We start from the raw sequence: 21,190 nt of genomic DNA on the forward strand, positions 1-21,190 counted from the left end.
CCTCCACCCCTCCCCTGGTCCTATCACAAGCCCTCTATCCCTTCACCCCTCCCCTGGTCCTATCACCACCCCTCCATCCCTCCACCCCTCCCCTGGTCCTATCACAAGCCCTCCATCCCTCCATCCCTTCACCCCTCCCCTGGTCCTATCACCACCCCTCCATCCCTCCACCCCTCCCCTGGTCCTATCACAAGCCCTTCATCCCTCCACCCCTCCGCTGGTCCTATCACCACCCCTCCATCCCTCCCCTGGTCCTATCACCACCCATCCATCCCTCCACCCCTCCCCTGGTCCTATCACCACCCCTCCATCCCTCCACCCCTCCCCTGGTCCTATCACAAGCCCTTCATCCCTCCACCCCTCCGCTGGTCCTATCACCACCCCTCCATCCCTTCACCCCTCCCCTGGTCCTATCACAAGCCCTCCATCCCTTCACCCCTCCCCTGGTCCTATCACCACCCCTCCATCCCTCCACCCCTCCCCTGGTCCTATCACCACCCCTCCATCCCTCCACCCCTCCCCTGGTCCTATCACCACCCCTCCATCCCTCCACCCCTCCCCTGGTCCTATCACCACCCCTCCATCCCTCCACCCCTCCCCTGGTCCTATCACCACCCCTCCATCCCTCCACCCCTCCCCTGGTCCTATCACCACCCCTCCATTCCTCCACCCCTCCCCTGGTCCTATCACCACCCCTCCATCCCTCCAACCCTCCCCTGGTCCTATCACCACCCCTCCATCCCTCCACCCCTCCCCTGGTCCTATCACCACCCTTCCATCCCTCCACCCCTCCCCTGGTCCTATCACCACCCCTCCATCCCTCCACCCCTCCCCTGGTCCTATCACCACCCCTCCATCCCTCCACCCCTCCATCCCTCCCCTGGTCCTATCACAAGCCCTTCATCCCTCCACCCGTCCCTGTGGGTGCTAAAACCACTTACTGTATACAGTTATGCCCAGTGATAAAACATTATGGAAGTCCCCAGATGGGCTGTGCCCTCTGTGACCCGCTGGAACCAACAACTGACAATACTCAACACTGATTACCCTCCCTGCCACACACACACACACACACACACACACACACACACACACACACACACACACACACACACACACACACACACACACACACACACACACACACACACACACACACACACACACACACACACACACACTGAGCTGCTGCTGCTGCCAGTCGCCATAAACACATTTTAGCATCGCTGCCTCTCCTCTCCCTGCCTCTCTTTGTCTCAGCTGCTGCAACCAAATGACTTTGCAATTGTGTCCATGATAGCCCCAAACAGCTTACGGCTTGCAATTCTAACAATCACAGATGTTTAAATCGCAGAGACATGTTTAAATCTCATAGACATGTTTAAATCATATAGACATGTTTAAATAATATAGACTTGTTTAAATCATATAGACATGTTTAAATCATATAGACATGTTTAAATCATATAGACATGTTTAAATCTCATAGACATGTTTAAATCATATAGACATGTTTAAATTCCAGAGACATGTTTAAATCATATAGACATGTTGAAATCATATAGACATGTTTAAATCATATAGACATGTTTAAATCATATAGTCATGTTTAAATCATATAGTCATGTTTAAATCATATAGACATGTTTAAATCATATAGACATGTTTAAATCATATAGTCATGTTTAAATCATATAGACATGTTGAAATCATATAGACATGTTTAAATCATATAGACATGTTTAAATCTCATAGACATGTTTAAATCATATAGACATGTTGAAATCATATAGACATGTTTAAATCATATAGACATGTTTAAATCATATAGACATGTTTAAATCATATAGACATATTGAAATCATAGACATGTTTAAATCATATAGACATGTTGAAATCATATAGACCTGTTTAAATCTCATAGACATGTTGAAATCATATAGACATGTTTAAATCATATAGACATGTTTAAATCATATAGACCTGTTTAAATCTCATAGACATGTTGAAATCATATAGACATGTTTAAATCATAGACATGTTTAAATCATATAGACATGTTTAAATCATATAGTCATGTTTAAATCATATAGACATGTTTAAATCATATAGACATGTTTAAATCATATAGTCATGTTTAAATCATATAGACATGTTTAAATCATATAGACATGTTTAAATCATATAGACATGTTTAAATCTCATAGACATGTTTAAATCATATAGACATGTTTAAATCATATAGACATGTTTAAATCTCATAGACTTGTTTAAATCTCATAGACATGTTTAAATCATATAGACATGTTTAAATCATATAGACATGTTTAAATCATATAGACATGTTTAAATCTCATAGACTTGTTTAAATCATATAGACCTGTTTAAATCTCATAGACATGTTTAAATCATATAGACATGTTTAAATCATATAGACATGTTTAAATCTCATAGACATGTTTAAATCATATAGACATGTTTAAATCATAGACATGTTTAAATCATATAGACATGTTTAAATCATATAGACATGTTTAAATCATATAGACATGTTTAAATCATATAGTCATGTTTAAATCATATATGTCATGTTTAAATCATATAGACATGTTTAAATCATATAGACATGTTGAAATCATATAGACATGTTGAAATCATATAGACATGTTTAAATCATATAGACATGTTTAAATCATATAGACATGTTTAAATCTCATAGACTTGTTTAAATCTCATAGACATGTTTAAATCATATAGACATGTTTAAATCATATAGACATGTTTAAATCATATAGACATGTTTAAATCTCATAGACTTGTTTAAATCTCATAGACATGTTTAAATCATATAGACATGTTTAAATCATATAGACATGTTTAAATCATATAGACATGTTGAAATCATATAGACATGTTTAAATCATATAGACATGTTTAAATCTCATAGACATGTTTAAATCATATAGACATGTTTAAATCTCATAGACATGTTTAAATCTCATAGACTTGTTTAAATCTCATAGACATGTTTAAATCATATAAACATGTTTAAATCATATAGACATGTTTAAATCATATAGACATGTTGAAATCATATAGACATGTTTAAATCATATAGACTTGTTAAATCATATAGACATGTTTAAATCATATAGACATGTTTAAATAATATAGACTTGTTTAAATCATATAGACATGTTTAAATCATATAGACATGTTTAAATCATATAGACATGTTTAAATCATATAGACATGTTTAAATCATATAGACATGTTGAAATCATATAGACATGTGGAAATCATAGACATGTTTAAATCATATAGACATGTTTAAATCATATAGACCTGTTTAAATCTCATAGACATGTTGAAATCATATAGACATGTTTAAATCATATAGTCATGTTTAAATCATATAGTCATGTTTAAATCATATAGACATGTTTAAATCATATAGACATGTTTAAATCATATAGACATGTTTAAATCATATAGACATGTTGAAATCATATAGACATGTTTAAATCATACAGACATGTTTAAATCTCATAGACTTGTTTAAATCTCATAGACATGTTTAAATCATATAGACATGTTGAAATCATATAGACATGTTGAAATCATTTAAACATGTTGAAATCATATAGACATGTTTAAATCATATAGACATGTTTAAATCATATAGACATGTTGAAATCATATAGACATGTTGAAATCATATAGACATGTTGAAATCATATAGACATGTTTAAATCATATAGACATGTTTAAATCTCATAGACATGTTGAAATCATATAGACATGTTTAAATCATATAGACATGTTGAAATCATATAGACATGTTTAAATCATATAGACATGTTTAAATCTCATAGACTTGTTTAAATCTCATAGACTTGTTTAAATCATATAGACATGTTTAAATCTCATAGACATGTTGAAATCATATAGACATGTTTAAATCATAGACATGATTAAATCATATAGACATGTTTAAATCATATAGTCATGTTTAAATCATATAGACATGTTTAAATCATATAGACATGTTTAAATCATATAGTCATGTTTAAATCATATATGTCATGTTTAAATCATATAGACATGTTTAAATCATATAGACATGTTTAAATCATATAGTCATGTTTAAATCATATAGACATGTTTAAATCATATAGACATGTTTAAATCTCATAGACATGTTTAAATCATATAGACATGTTTAAATCATATAGACATGTTTAAATCATATAGACATGTTTAAATCATATAGACTTGTTTAAATCATATAGACATGTTTAAATCATATAGACATGTTTAAATCTCATAGACTTGTTTAAATCTCATAGACTTGTTTAAATCATATAGACATGTTTAAATCATATAGACATGTATAAATCATATAGACATGTTGAAATCATATAGACATGTTTAAATCATATAGACTTGTTTAAATCATATAGACATGTTTAAATCATATAGACATGTTGAAATCATATAGACATGTTTAAATAATATAGACTTGTTTAAATCATATAGACATGTTTAAATCATATAGACATGTTTAAATCATATAGACATGTTTAAATCATATAGACATGTTTAAATCATACAGACATGTTGAAATCATATAGACATGTGGAAATCATAGACATGTTGAAATCATATAGACATGTTTAAATCATATAGACCTGTTTAAATCTCATAGACATGTTGAAATCATATAGACATGTTTAAATCATATAGTCATGTTTAAATCATATAGTCATGTTTAAATCATATAGACATGTTTAAATCATATAGACATGTTTAAATCATATAGACATGTTTAAATCTCATAGACATGTTTAAATCATATAGACATGTTGAAATCATATAGACATGTTTAAATCATATAGACATGTTTAAATCTCATAGACTTGTTTAAATCTCATAGACATGTTTAAATCATATAGACATGTTGAAATCATATAGACATGTTTAAATCATATAGACATGTTTAAATCATATAGACATGTTGAAATCATATAGACATGTTGAAATCATATAGACATGTTTAAATCATATAGACATGTTTAAATCTCATAGACATGTTTAAATCATATAGACATGTTTAAATCATATAGACATGTTTAAATCATATAGACATGTTTAAATCATATAGACATGTTTAAATCTCATAGACATGTTGAAATCATATAGACATGTTTAAATCATATAGACATGTTGAAATCATATAGACATGTTGAAATCATATAGACATGTTTAAATCATATAGACATGTTTAAATCTCATAGACTTGTTTAAATCTCATAGACTTGTTTAAATCATATAGACATGTTTAAATCTCATAGAAGTGTTGAAATCATATAGACATGTTTAAATCATAGACATGTTTAAATCATATAGACATGTTTAAATCATATAGACATGTTTAAATCATATAGACATGTTTAAATCATATAGACATGTTTAAATCATATAGTCATATAGACATGTTTAAATCATATAGACATGTTTAAATCATATAGTCATGTTTAAATCATATAGACATGTTTAAATCATATAGACATGTTTAAATCTCATAGACATGTTTAAATCTCATAGACATGTTTAAATCATATAGACATGTTTAAATCATATAGACATGTTGAAATCATATAGACATGTTTAAATCATATAGACATGTTTAAATCATATAGACATGTTTAAATCTCATAGACTTGTTTAAATCTCATAGACATGTTTAAATCATATAGACATGTTTAAATCATATAGACATGTTTAAATCATATAGACATGTTTAAATCTCATAGACTTGTTTAAATCTCATAGACATGTTTAAATCATATAGACATGTTTAGATCATATAGACATGTTTAAATCATATAGACATGTTGAAATCATATAGACATGTTTAAATCATATAGACATGTTTAAATCTCATAGACATGTTTAAATCATATAGACATGTTTAAATCTCATAGACATGTTTAAATCATATAGACATGTTTAAATCATATAGACATGTTTAAATCATATAGACTTGTTTAAATCATATAGACATGTTTAAATCATATAGACATGTTGAAATCATATAGACATGTTTAAATAATATAGACATGTTTAAATCATATAGACATGTTTAAATCATATAGACATGTTGAAATCATATAGACATGTTGAAATCATAGACATGTTGAAATCATATAGACATGTTTAAATCATATAGACCTGTTTAAATCTCATAGACCTGTTGAAATCATATAGACATGTTTAAATCATATAGTCATGTTTAAATCATATAGTCATGTTTAAATCATATAGACATGTTTAAATCATATAGTCATGTTTAAATCATATAGACATGTTTAAATCTCATAGACATGTTTAAATCATATAGACATGTTGAAATCATATAGACATGTTGAAATCATATAGACATGTTTAAATCATTTAAACATGTTGAAATCATATAGACATGTTTAAATCATATAGACATGTTTAAATCATATAGACATGTTGAAATCATATAGACATGTTGAAATCATATAGACATGTTGAAATCATATAGACATGTTTAAATCATATAGACATGTTTAAATCTCATAGACATGTTTAAATCATATAGACATGTTTAAATCATATAGACATGTTTAAATCATATAGACATGTTTAAATCATATAGACATGTTTAAATCTCATAGACATGTTGAAATCATATAGACATGTTTAAATCATATAGACATGTTGAAATCATATAGACATGTTGAAATCATATAGACATGTTTAAATCATATAGACATGTTTAAATCTCATAGACTTGTTTAAATCTCATAGACTTGTTTAAATCATATAGACATGTTTAAATCATATAGACATGTTTAAATCATATAGACATGTTTAAATCATATAGACATGTTTAAATCATATAGACATGTTTAAATCTCATAGACTTGTTTAAATCTCATAGACTTGTTTAAATCATATAGACATGTTGAAATCATATAGACTTGTTTAAATCTCATAGACATGTTTAAATCATATAGACATGTTTAAATCATATAGACATGTTTAAATCTCATAGACTTGTTTAAATCTCATAGACTTGTTTAAATCATATAGACATGTTGAAATCATATAGACTTGTTTAAATCTCATAGACTTGTTTAAATCTCATAGACATGTTTAAATCATATAGACATGTTGAAATCATATAGACATGTTGAAATCTCATAGACTTGTTTAAATCTCATAGACTTGTTTAAATCATATAGACATGTTGACATCACACCTCTCCAGCTCATCTGAAGCCTACCACACACACACACACACACACACACACACACACACACACACACACACACTCACACACCACCCACCGCCACGCCCCTCAGATGGGGGCTGAGCTAGGCTAGAGAATGGGGCCTCCCTCTGTTGCTTCCCTCTTCCTCCTGTTTTATTAACAGTGCCAATCACAATTGGGCCCTGATCCCTGGTGAGGACCGGTAAAACCCCAGCTGAGGGTGATTCAGCCAACAGGAAACTCATCACAGCCGTAAATTGTGAGCATCAGCAGTCTCCTCCCTCCCTCCACACACCCCCCAGTTGGTTTCATTCGGGCTCGGCGCAGCAGGCGCGGGGACCCACCACTAAAGTGCTGATTCAGGGTTCCGGCAGCAGCACAACGAGGGGAGGAGACAGCGGAGAAAGAGTTCATTGCCAGCAGGCTCTCCATCACTTTGACAACTCAATAGAAACCAGTGTAAACTATTAATTGGATCATTAATTATTGATGCTGTTTTTACTACAATTCGGGGGGAGAGAGCAGAAAGAGAGAGAGAGAGAGACAAAGAGAGAGAGAGAGAGAGAGAGAGAGAGGTGAAACATTGTGTATGTTTAAACAGTATCCATGCTGTGAGGTAAAGGGAGCAGATTAGCTGTGTGATTTGTGTCTGTGGAAGCAGATTGTCCAGAATCATCCAAGGTGTAGCAGGTTAAAGAGCTACAGAATCAATTATTATTTAGGACATTTATTTTTTCCACACTTAAAAACATAAAAATAATAGTCAATGTAGTGTTATTACAATGTAGAAACGCACACTATAACATTATTCGTTTTTTTTGTCTGGCATTGAACATCAGAATGCCCTTTACAGGGGATGTTGGACTAGTCCTAAAAACCTACACAACCAGACCAGAGATAGAGCTGTATTGGGAATCTAGTCTGGTTTATCACTAAACAGTGTCCACCCCACCCCCTCACTCTCTCTCTCTTCTGCCCCCCCCCTCTCTCTCGCCCCCTCTCTCATCACTCTCCTTCTTTCTCTCTCTCTCCCCCATCCCTCCCTGCCACTCTCTCTCTCTGTCTCTCGTCTTTTCTCGTTTCTGTCCTGCCTGCGCTATCATGAGGCGGCATGTCAAGAGATCAATACGGAGGAAAAGAGAGTGAGAGGGACGTCACACTAAATCAGTCTCCCAGCCTCACTACCAACAGGCCAGCCAGGAGCTCAGGCCATTACTGATGGCAACTCCTCCCTCTCGCTCCCTCAACCGTCTCCCTCCCAGACCCCCAGAGTACCCAGGGTCAGAGAGCATGGCACGAGGTGAGCTTAGCCGCCATAACACATATGTATTCACCGCACCCACCTCGGCCTCCCTCCCTCCCTTCCAGGCCAGTCAAGCAGCTCACTGAGTGTATTACATAGCAGGGCAGACCATAGTGCTGCTGACTGGCCACAGATGGACAGAAGGTGCTTTCTGCCCTCTTTACTCTTTCCCTCAGCTTTCTCCCCCTCCGCTCACCTCCCTCACCTCAGCATACTCTGTGACCCCACCACTACTGTGATCCTTCACATGACCTTCACAATACAATACATCAATAATGGAGCCAGTCTGACCTAGCCATGTACTACTTCCCTCCCTGTGTGAGGAAGAAAGTTACATAACACAGGGACTGGGGAATGTTGACTGCCTGGATTCTACTCGTCCTCCTCTCCTCTTCACCTGCGAAGCAGCTCTGCATTCCTCCCCTCATCCCCTGTCCTCTTTTCTCCTCTTCTCTCTTGTTTTTTCCTCCCTCTCCTGTCTTCCTCATCCGTTTTTCCTGCTTTTGACGCTGCCAAGGTAAAAGCCCCCATAATTACAGATTTGACAACAAAATCAATTTGTAATTATGACGACTGTGGGCATGCGCGGAGTGAGTCAAGTGGCCCAACTTCTTGAAGGATAGCTTTGGATGTTAATTCTGAACGAAAATGGGGTTTAATTCAATGTCTGTGTGAAGGTGTGTGCGTGTGTGTGTGTGTGTGTGTGTCTGTGTGTGTGTGTGTGTGTGTGTGTGTGTGTGTGTGTGTGTGTGTGTGTGTGTGTGTATACATGTGTGTGTACGTGTGTGTGTATATATGTGTCAAGGGGAGGGTTTCGTTCAGAAGCAGGAGAATGAAAAACGACCCTTTGTCTATAACCATTGTCCTGTTGTAACAAACAAGTGGAAAGACTACAGGACGGGGAACAGGGGACAGGGGAGAGTCTGCGTGTTGCTATTTAGCATGTAGTTGTCTGTAGGAGTAGTGGAGATCTGAAATACAGGCCTTAAACCCTTACAGATGCCTCACAGTATAATACCTATCCTATGGTGTTGAGGGGAAACCGACATGATGAGGTTGATTCATGTTGATATATCAAATTTACATAAGTATTCAGACCCTTTACTCAGTACTTTATTGAAGCACTTTTGGCAGCGATTACAGTCTTGAGTCTTCTTGGATATGACGCTAAAAACTTGGCAGACCTGTATTTGGAGAGTTTCCCCCATTCTTCTCTGCAAATCCTCGCAAGGTTGGTCAGGTTGGCTGGAGAGCGTCACTGCACAGCTATTTTTAGGTCTCTCCAGAGATGTTCGATCGGGTTCAAGTCTGGGCTCTGGCTGGGCCACTCAAGGACATTCAGAGACTTGTCCCGAAGCCACTCCTGTGTTGTCTTGGCTGTGTGTTTAGGGTCGTTGTCCTGTTGGAAGGTGAACCTTCACCCCAGTCTGAGGTCCTGTGCACTCTGGAGCAGGTTTTCATCAAGGATCTCTGTACTTTGCTCCGTTCATCTTTCCCTCGATCCTGACTAGTCTCCCAGTCCCTGCCGCTGAAAAACATCCCACAGCATGATGCTGCCACCACCATGCTTCACCGTAGGGATGGTGCCAGGTTTTCTCCAGACGTGACACTTGGCTTTCAGGCCAAAGAGTTCAATCTTGGTTTCATCAGACCAGGGAATATTGTTTCTCATGGTCTGAGAGTCCTTTAGGTGCCTTTTGGCAAACTCCAAGTGGGCTGTCATGTGCCTTTTACTGAGGAGTGGCTTCCGTCTCGCACCTCTACCATAAAGGCCTGATCGGTGGAGTGCTGCAGAGATGGTTGCCTTTCTGGAAGGTTCTCCCATCTCCACCGAAGAACTCTGGAGCTCTGTGAGAGTGGCCATTGGGTTCTTGGTCACCTCCCTGACCGAGTCAATTAGAGGTGTATCTGTGGATGTATTTCAAGGCCTACCTTCAAACTCAGTGCCTCTTTGCTTGACATCATGGGAAAATCAAAAGAAATCAGCCAAGACCTCAGAAAAAAAATTGCAGACCTCCACAAATCTGCTTCATCCATGGGAGCAATTTCCAAACGCCTGAAGGTACCACGTTCATCTGTACAAACAATAGTACGCAAGTATAAACTCCAGGGGACCACGCAGCCATCATACCGCTCAGGAAGGAGACACGTTCTGTCTCCTAGAGATGACTGTACTTTGGTGCGAAATGTGCAAATCAATCCCAGAACAACAGCAAAGGACCTTGTGAAGATGCTGGTAGAAACAAGTACAAAAGTATCTATATCCACAGTAAAACGAGTCCTATATCGACATAACCTGAAAGGCCGCTCAGCAAGGAAGAAGCCACTGCTCCAAAACCACCAAAAAAAGCCAGACTACGGTTTGCAACTGCACATGGGGACAAAGACCATACTTTTTAGAGAAATGTCCTCTGGTCTGATGAAACAAAAATAAAACTGTTTGGCCATGATGATCATCGTTATGTTTGGAGGAAAAAGTGGGACGCTTGCAAGCCGAAGAACACCATCCCAACCGTGAAGCACGGGGGTGGCAGCATCATGTTGTGGGGGTGCTTTGCTGCAGAAGGGACTGGAGCACTTCACAAAATAGATGGCATCATGAGGAGAGGACAATGATGTGGATATATTGAAGCAACATCTCAAGACATCAGTCAGGAAGTTAAAGCTTGGTCGCGAATGGGTCTTCCAAATGGACAATGACCCCAAGCATACTTCCAAAACTGTGGCAAAATGGCTTAAGGACATCAAAGTCAAGGTATTGGAGTGGCCATCACAAAGCCCTGACCTCAATCCTATAGAAAATTTGTGGGCAGAACTGAAAAAGCGTGTGCGAGCAAGGAGGCCTACAAACCTGACTCAGTTACACCAGCTCTGTCAGGAGGAATGGGCCAAAATTCACCCAACTTATTGTGGGAAGCTTGTGGAAGGCTACCTGAAACGTTTGACCCAAGTTAAACAATTTAAAGGCAACGCTACCAAATACTAATTGAGTGTATGTAAATGTCTGACCCACTGGGAATGTGATGAAAGAAATAAAAGCTGAAATAAATCATTCTCTCTACTATTATTCTGACATTTCACATTCTTAAAATAAAGTGGTGATCCTAACTGACCTAAAACAGGGAATTTTTACTAGGATTAAATGTCAGGAATTGTGAAAAACTGAGTTTAAATGTATTTGGCTAAGGTGTATGTAAACTTCTGACTTCAACTGTATCTGTTTTTTATTTTTAATACATTTGCCAAAATAAATAAAAACCTGTTTTCACATTGTTATTATGGGGTATTGTGTGTAGATTGATGAGAGAAAACATGTATATAGTCCATTTTAGAATAAGGCTGTAACGTAACAAAATGTGGAAAAAGGGAAAGGGTCTGAATACTTTCCGAATGCACTGCATTTTTTGATTTTTGCAGCTTTATATCTGGTAGCAGCTAATGGGGATCCATAATAAAAACAAATACAAATAAGAACTATGCCTGTTTCACTTGAAAGCTATGTGAAAGAGACCGTGTAGAGGGACTAACTCACATCACTCAGTCCTTCACTGTCATCCAAAGGAGACAGAGACACCACACAGGGAAGTAACCCTTGAGTGTAGATGTGCCATACAGTCTGCTTTAGAGGGGAATCTATATAGGTCACTCCTCAGAAACAGCTCTACAAACACTTTAAAACGTCTTTGGAAGCTGTTTGCCTTTTCAAAGGACTAATATGGAAACCACAAAGCCAGCCTGCCGCCCGTGTAGCAATGCTTTCAGCACGGTGACCGCTCCTCCGCCGTCCCAGGCCTAATCTCTCTCTTCCCCTCTATCTGGGACTTTGTTAGTGTCCTTAACATTATATCACCAGAGGGCGAGGGTGGTTCGATCGTTCAGAAACATTGTGGTACAGTAGTATGAGATGAATAGTAGTATGACCTTATAATACATAACTATCTACTGCCTGCATCTAGAGGAGAGAAAGCTAGTAGCTAGTGTCATGACGTTGCCCTGTTGGTGAGGTTTATGACCTGCATAAATACTTTTCCCCCTTTTCTCTCTCTACTCTACAGATTGGTCTCTTGGAAAGCCCTTTGTTAACATAGAGAAAGTCTGGTAACATCAAAAGGTTGGGAACGGAACCATATTTCGGTAATCCAACCGGTTGAAAATATCCGTTGGTACTTAAAGATTATGATGTCAGATCAGTTGTCATCTGAGACATTATGACTGATGACAGGACGACATAAACTGTACCTGGGAAAGTCTACACATTCTAGTTATCAGATTCACATGGAATTGTTGTGCAATTTAAATGTTTAAATATGAAACTATTTGTGAAAAGATTAAATGTAATTTTAGCTTCTAAATGGGAGAATTGTTTTCATAAGTGAACTATGCTCACACAGTGGCCCCGCCCAAGTGAACAGGCATTGGTTGTGAACTATGAAACACGCCCTTCTCTCCCCCACTACAAAAGCCCATTGATGAAAGTCAACCTCTTGTGTTCCCGATGACGTGAGGACTACTGTCCATACATTTAAAAGGGAAAATATCAACAGAACTAAGCCAACCACAGCGTGAGCTCTGGTTGTGAATGGTTGAACGACTACAACCTAACGAAATTAACATCGTGTTCCCGATGACGTGAGGACTGCTGTCCATACGTTTAGGAGGGAGAATTTCAACGTGGAAGTGACGATTGCCATGCTGGAAGGATGATTTCGACTATACCTGCCAGAATATAGCATGAGCTTAATGTATGGCAACTTGGTATGAACTTTGAAGTCATGTTCACTAAAGAAGTGATACATCCTAGACGTCGAGTTATCAGCAGCCACTATAAACGTGCGTGGCCTAGGAAAGGACGGACAATCTCTTCAGAGAGACAGGGTACTACAACGTATACGTTCTACCACATGACGACGGTACTACAACGTATCCGTTCTACCACAAGACATATTCTACAAAGGACAAGGGAGATCTCTGCTGGGCAACCCAGCCTTCCATCATCGACCAATCTATCGAAGCGCAGCTCAGAGTAAATATATTTCTAGCATTTTTCCTTTTCCGAATGGGCGGTTATTTAGAATGCATAAGATTCTGTATTTACGATAGCATAGCCTGATAAGGTCTGATAGAGACCCAATCCTTTTGTTCCTCAGTCTTCCCGCGCTTTCATTCAAACCCAACCCCCTTTCTTTGTGTAACCAGCAGTCATTTCAGATTTGTCCGCATGGGCCGTTTTATTTTATGACATAATTAGTAATCAATGTATGATCCACCCTGTGTAGATGTAATTCTGTGTGATTATTTAGGTATTTAGCAAATAAATAATTAATCCAAATTTTGTATTGCTGATTCAACTTGTTAGCCAGGGTTCGTGAAGATAACCAAGAATTTACGACGTTCAGATGAGACTGAATAAGGTGACGATTCATAATTGACTACTATTGATATAAAAGACTGCCAGGTCTTTAAGAGTTTATTCAGAAGACAACAGCTCTATAAACATTCTTCCGTGGTGCCCCGACTTCCTAGTTAATTACATTTACATGATTAGTTTAATCAGGCAATATTAATTACAGAGAATTGATTTGATAAAATAGCATGTCATATATCACTTAATCCATAGTAAATACACGACAATAAGGACTAGGAGTTAGGGACTAGAGGCTAGAATCTAGAAGTAAGCCATTCAAAAAACATTTGATCTTCAAACTTCCACTCTGCCCAGCCCAGCTCACGACTCGACTCCACTGTCTACTCCAATCCCATCCCGTCCTCCCTGGCTGATCCAACGGACTTTAGTTGAGTTGTGCAGGGGGAATCCTACTGGCCTCACAAGAGTTTATCAGTGCAAGGAACCATTCATGTTAGCGTGCAAGATCACGCGGCTTGCGAGGCTAGAATCCTACAGGGAGAAACCCTAATTATTCTACCACTTTTAATTGCATTTGCCATACCTTCATTAATTAATATGCACGACTGATGACATTGTTCAGCCAGAGGCCGTTCAAAAGCAGCATCACAGACTAACCCACAGACACAGACAGACAGACTGACTCCCTATAGGCTGAATGACTGGGACAGCACATCACCCATGGCCCTGATCCAATTGGAGTGAGCCCTCCAATACACACACACGCAAGCACACACGCACGCACACACACACTTTGGGACAGTTTGTGTGTGTGTGTGTTTGTGTGTATGTGTGTGAAACAAGTGTGTGTGTGTTCGTGTGTATGTGTGTGTGCATGTGTGCCTGTGCCACTGTAAAAGTACAGTATCAGACTACAATTACATATATCATTACCTTCCTTCTCTCTCTCTCTTCCTCCACTCTCTCCCCGTGCTCTCTCTCTCCCTCCCCTCTCTCCTCTCCTCTCCTCGCTCTCTCTCTCCCTCCTCCCTCTCCCCTCCTCTCGCCATATTTTTCTTTCTCTCTCTCTCTCCTCCTCTCGTCACTCCTCTCGCTATCTCTCGATATGTCCCTCTATCTGTGTTATATAATATAGAGTCCATTACAATAGATTGAATGTGTGAAACAGAAGTGGTAGCCAGGCCCTGCAATGTGTGCTACAGGAGGACAGAGACAGGATAAGGTATCTAGAGCAGCAGCCCAACACACACACACACACACACACACACTTGCATAGACATTTACACCCATCTGGCCAAGCCCTGTCGGCATAATAAGCTCCCTCCACGCAGTTGCAGTACAGTGTAGAATAGACTTGACACACACACACACACACACACAGAACAGATCACGTAACAAAGACGCAGACAGACCATCGACTGTGAGGAAATAAAAGGTTAGTTTTTAAGCGACGGCTCATTAAGATCAAATTCCTATCGTCATCTACATATCATATTACTATGAATGAGACCACGAGGCCTACATTAAAACACATGTATCACATACACTGACTGCGCTCTCTAAAACCAAAATCAAATAGTCACTTTAGTTATGCAAGCCTGACAATACAGAACATATACAGAACATCGGGTATTGTTTTCATGGATAAACATTGTAGTTTCCTTCATATAATTAAGGTCGACTGAGAAGAGAGTTGTGATGGTATGGTACTCAGTACTCATCAATGGCACTCAGTCCTCTGTACTGAACATATGGAGCTAGCAGACTACTGTCGTACCACTAACTCACTGAATATGGAACAGTGGCAATTAGTCAATAAACATGTCCAACATGAGCTGACAGTGACACTGAATACACTTCCCAATGAATAATGCAAAGGTGATTTGACTATCCCTGGCATAACTCTGTGCTTCCCAAATGGCACTCTATTCCCTATATAGTGCACGACTTTTGGCCAGAGCCAAAAGTATATTCCCTATATAGAGCAATACTATATAGGGAATAGGTTGCCTTTTCAGATTTGCCCCTAGTAAAAGAGTGAGCCCTATAAAGTACTGCACTATAGGGAATAGGTTGCCTATTCAGATTTTCCCCTAGTAAAAGAGAGAGCCCTATAAAGTAGTGCACTATAGGGAATAGGTTGCATATTCAGATTGCCCCCCTAGTGTACAGTATGAGAGTAGAAAGCGAGAGAGCAGGAGGAAGAGTGTTCCTACCTTTCTCACTGACAGACTCACTCTCTATCTCCACATCCTCACAGCTGGTGTACTCCGGCGTGGTGGCCAGTTCCTCCTCTGAGCTGCTCAGGGACACCTGCCGCATCTTACCCCCCTTTTTGGTTTTGTGGGGCTTTGGTGGCGGTGGCCGGATGGACTCAGACTGGTCAGAGCTCAGAGAGTCGTTCCTCAACATGGTGTCCATCTTCTCCCTCTTGGTCTTCCTGACAGCAGAGCTGGGGTCCAGATAATCATGACCCCTGAACCCTATTGGCTCCCCTGGCCCCCGCCTCATGTCCCCTGACCTGTCCCCCAGCACGGGGCTGCGGTGTGGGGTGGGGGGGCTGTGGTTGGAGGTCCGGTGGTGGCCTCCAGGGGTGGGGGAGTTTCTGTCCATGGAGTAGGAACGTTGGCCCACCATGGGCGGCCGGCGCTCGGTCAGGTGCTGTCTGGACAGGCGGATTGGTCCCTGGGGCTCGTCCTGCTCCGTGTAGGCCAGAGACACATCACTGTGGCGCCTCTCGTGCCTGGCCCGGCCCACCTCAGCATGCATCCTCATCTGCTCCTCGTAGGGCTGGGGCTTGACGGGGTAACGGGCCAGGTTGGGGTCGGAGCGGTAGCGTGTCTGGTACTCCTCCTGGCGCTGGCGCTGCAACTCGTACTCACTGGGCTGCCCGTCTAGAGGGTAGGGCCCGTCCTGGTCCAGAGGGTAGTCCTCCTGGGAATGCCAGCGGCCCCGCCCACCACGGTAATCCCCCCGCGCTGCCTCAGCGTCTCGGTACCTCCGTGGGGCCCCACGCCGAGCGTCCCCATCCCCATAGTCGGACGGTGATCTGGGCATGGTGCCGTCCCCCGGGGCATACTGACCCCGCTCTTCCCTTTGGTCGTATCTTTGGTTTGGATCCCTGGATGCTGATGGGCTTCGTTTCCTGTCCGTCAAAGAAAAAGACTGTTAGTGAGCGGGTCAAGTAGCAGGGAAAATTCTCTGAGTCAGAAGAGGGTTTTAAAAGGCTGTATATTATATTATAGAATCACACTGAGCTTGAGTATTACAAATATAAAAACTCTCACTGATGCTTAGGATGAAAGATCTACAGAGCTTTCTGCTCTGCTTACCTGCCTTTTAAACCCATTCCAAACACAGCAGTTCCCTAGACAGGGTAGCCACCAATGTGTGTGAGTGTGTGTGTGTGTGTGTGTGTGTGTGTGTGTGTGTGTGTGTGTGTGTGTGTGTGTGTGTGTGTGTGTGAGTGTGTGTGTGTGTGTGTGTGTGTGTGTGTGTGTGTGTACTCATAGACGGCTGATGAAAGGCCTAGCTAGCTGTCACATAACAGGGCTGGAGCTGGGGGTTTGGCGCTGGGGGTTTGGAGTTGGGGGTTTGGAGTTGGGGGTTTGGAGCTGGGGGTTTGGAGTTGGGGGTTTGGAGCTAGGGGTTTGGAGCTGGGGGTTTGGAGTTGGGGGTTTGGAGCTAGGGGTTTGGAGTTGGGGGTTTGGAGCTAGGGGTTTGGAGTTGGGGGTTTGGAGCTGGGGGTTTGGAGCTAGGGGTTTGGAGTTGGGGGTTTGGAGCTAGGGGTTTGGAGTTGGGGGTTTGGAGCTGGGGGTTTGGAGCTGGGGGTTTGGAGCTAGGGGTTTGGAGTTGGGGGTTTGGAGCTAGGGGTTTGGAGTTGGGGGTTTGGAGCTGGGGGTTTGGAGCTGGGGGTTTGGAGCTGGGGGTTTGGAGCTAGGGGTTTGGAGCTGGGGGTTTGGAGCTGGGGGTTTGGAGCTAGGGGTTTGGAGTTGGGGGTTTGGAGCTAGGGGTTTGGAGTTGGGGGTTTGGAGCTGGGGGTTTGGAGTTGGGGGTTTGGAGCTAGGGGTTTGGAGTTGGGGGTTTGGAGCTAGGGGTTTGGAGTTGGGGGTTTGGAGCTGGGGGTTTGGAGCTGGGGGTTTGGAGCTGGGGGTTTGGAGCTAGGGGTTTGGAGCTGGGGGTTTGGAGCTGGGGGTTTGGAGCTGGGGGTTTGGCGCTGGGGGTTTGGAGCTGGGGGTTTGGAGCTGGGGGTTTGGAGCTAGGGGTTTGGAGCTGGGGGTTTGGAGCTGGGGGTTTGGAGCTGGGGGTTTGGAGCTGGGGGTTTGGAGCTGGGGGTTTGGAGCTGGGGGTTTGGAGCTGGGGGTTTGGAGCTGGGGGTTTGGGAAGAAGACTACTGCACTTCCTTGACTCTCTTCACTAAAAATATATCTAGGAGCACTAAGATGGCAGCCAGACCCAAAGACAAGATATCCCTGAAAAGGCAAAGCACTTTTCAGAAACCAAGCAGCCTCTAAAAGTCTCAAAACAGGAAATAGTTTCACCATCACAACTGATGTTATTCCTGTAATGAGTCAAAGTCTGTACAAATACATTCAACATGATATTCTACCAGTACACTATTATCTATTGTTCTATAATATGTTTCCATTTCCTCTTGGTTACTATGTGGATACTATAGGTCATCTTTCATCTTCATGTTCATTCCATCTGATTACCGTGTTGGTATAAAGCGGATAAATGATGATTATTACAATTCATTTCAAACAGCTAGATGGCACATGATTAACGGCAGACGTTGCTTGAGTATGGCACGTTCGTGTTTTCAAATTAAAAGCATGTGTGTGTGTGTGCGCACTTACGTACGTATGTGTGCGAGAGAGAGAAAGAGAGTCTGTGCTATGATAAACGACACTGTTCCCCAGCGTTGGGATGTGTTGTCTGCTGTCTGGAGAGAGAGAGAGAGAGAGAGAGAGAGAGAGAGCATTGGGATGTGCTGTCTGCTGTCTGGAGAAAGAGAGGGAGGGGCCAGGCGTTTGGGAGGGAGGTGTGTGCGGTGTGTGTAGCTTAGCCAGTAATAATGTGCCTAATTTAGGAGCATGCTGGGAAAAAGAGATTATTAACAATCTCATTTCGACTTTGAGAAGACGAGGAGGAGAGGGGGAGAGGAAGAAAGGAGAAGAGGGGAGGAGAGAAAGAGAGGAGGAGAGAAGGAAAGGAGGAGAGGGGTAATGGAGGAGAAGAGGAGAGACTTCTTCCCTAATTATATCTGTCCCCTCCATCCCCATGGAAAACCACTGCTCTGCTCCACACACAGCCAGACAGAACTAGCCTTCTGTAGTCGCTGAGCTAGAATACTGTGAAGCCAGGACGGGAGAGCAGGATCATATGAAACACGTTTTAAGTCTCAACTACTGTATTCACACCTGAACTGTACTCACACCGGTACTGCACTGTTCCAAGAATATTTTCCCACCAAACATTAAGTATTATCTATTGACAGTAAATATAGAGCAGCAGCCACCATTTTGTTTTTGTCACTATGTTATTTGGACCAAATGTAATATGTCATAACTGGTTCAGGATTTGTGGTATATTATGTACTCCTCCATAATCCCAAAGACAGTGTCTATATCCCAAATGGCACCTTATTCCCTTTATAGTGCACTACTTTTGACCAGAGCTCTATGGGCCCTATTCAGAAATAGCGTATGATAAAGGGATTAGGGTGCCATTTGGGACATACTACAGTATATCCAGCAGTCACTGAAGGGGGAACGGGGGAAGTAGGATGTGGCTGAGGAGCCCTGGCTGTGAACAGCCCTGTATGTCAATGCTTTCCTTTTGTCCAAACCACACTATTCACAAATCATACCTCTTTTCTACTTTTTACCTCAGGAAAGAAAGAAAATAATGACATGTTAGGACTCAAATGCTTTCTGAGTTGTCTTAATTTAGTATGTTACAACCTGCCAATACATTTCCAACAGCAGGTTCATTAATGGTCATGTTTCTGAACCAGTCATGTAGTGTACTGAACTCTACAGTCTGAGGCATTATGTATAAGTCTTCCAGACAATAACAGACCGCTGATTCATTGAGAAAACCAAGGTGAGGCGGCGGCAGGGATGATGATATGGCAGAGTACAGTAGACTGGCTGAGTGACTGGATTGAACGCAGGGTGTACTGTATGTGTTTGTGTGGGGAGAGGGGGGTATTGCATTGTCAGCATGTCTCTGTCAGACAGCATGGTGATGAAGGAGGTGTGTGTGTTAGAGTATCATGGGGGATGGGGGGGAAGGGGGGGTGTACTGATTACACTAGGAAATGCTTCAGTAAGAGCTATTAGTATGTCCTAAGGGCCTCCTGGCCAATGCCCCCTCAGGACTGCTACTGTTGTGATATTTTACACACACACACACACACACACACACACACACACACACACACACACACACACACACACACACACACACACACACACTACCATACCCCCCCTTGACAAGCCCTGACTCTACCTGACACAAATATCCCTTAATGTGTAGGCCTGTTTAGCCCTGAATGCCCTTTGTGTCCAAACAGACCAGAGTCAATAGCAGCTACTACTACTACTACTACTACTACTACTACTACTATGTTCTACATCTGCCCTCAGCATCATGCTAATGTCCTCAGCGCAGGCCGTAGAGCAACACAACACCACTACTACTACTACTATGTTCTACATCTGCCCTCAGCATCATGCTAATGTCCTCAGCGCAGGCCGTAGAGCAACACAACACCACTCTGCTGTGGATGATCTGTACATTATCTCCCTAACTGTAAATGTATCTGGAATACATGTTGTATAATAAGACATATATTGACGTGTATTTTCTTTCCGTATAGGATCTCTGACTGACTGGCTGTGGTAGTTGAATGTCGCTCTGTGCTCTCCTGCTGCTCCCAGATCCCATATGACACAGTCCCATGAGCTTATGTTTGCATTCAAACCCCTATTCAAACTGCTGTCCGACAGACAGACAGACAGACAGACAGACAGACAGACAGACAGACAGACAGACAGACAGACAGACAGACAGACAGACAGACAGACAGACAGACAGACAGACAGACAGACAGACAGACAGACAGACAGACAGACAGACAGACAGACAGACAGACAGACAGACAGACAGACAGACAGACAGACAGACAGACAGACAGACAGACAGACAG

General features: G+C 41.1%; 1 protein-coding gene across 10 annotated transcripts in view; it reads right to left on the reverse strand.

The window, feature by feature from the left end:
- The window catches only part of LOC106579570 (regulating synaptic membrane exocytosis protein 2), a 222,934-nt gene that overhangs the window by 100,604 nt on the left and 101,140 nt on the right, over positions 1-21,190 (reverse strand). For all 10 annotated transcript variants that reach the window (XM_082961802.1, XM_082961794.1, XM_082961791.1 and 7 more), the window contains one exon: positions 16,191-17,119. In XM_082961802.1, the coding sequence (XP_082817928.1) occupies positions 16,191-17,119 (929 nt within the window). The remainder of the gene's footprint in view (positions 1-16,190; positions 17,120-21,190) is intronic.

Source organism: Salmo salar, chromosome 02, assembly GCF_965601325.2.
Source record: "Salmo salar chromosome 02, fSalSal1, whole genome shotgun sequence".
Classification (NCBI taxonomy): domain Eukaryota; kingdom Metazoa; phylum Chordata; class Actinopteri; order Salmoniformes; family Salmonidae; genus Salmo; species Salmo salar.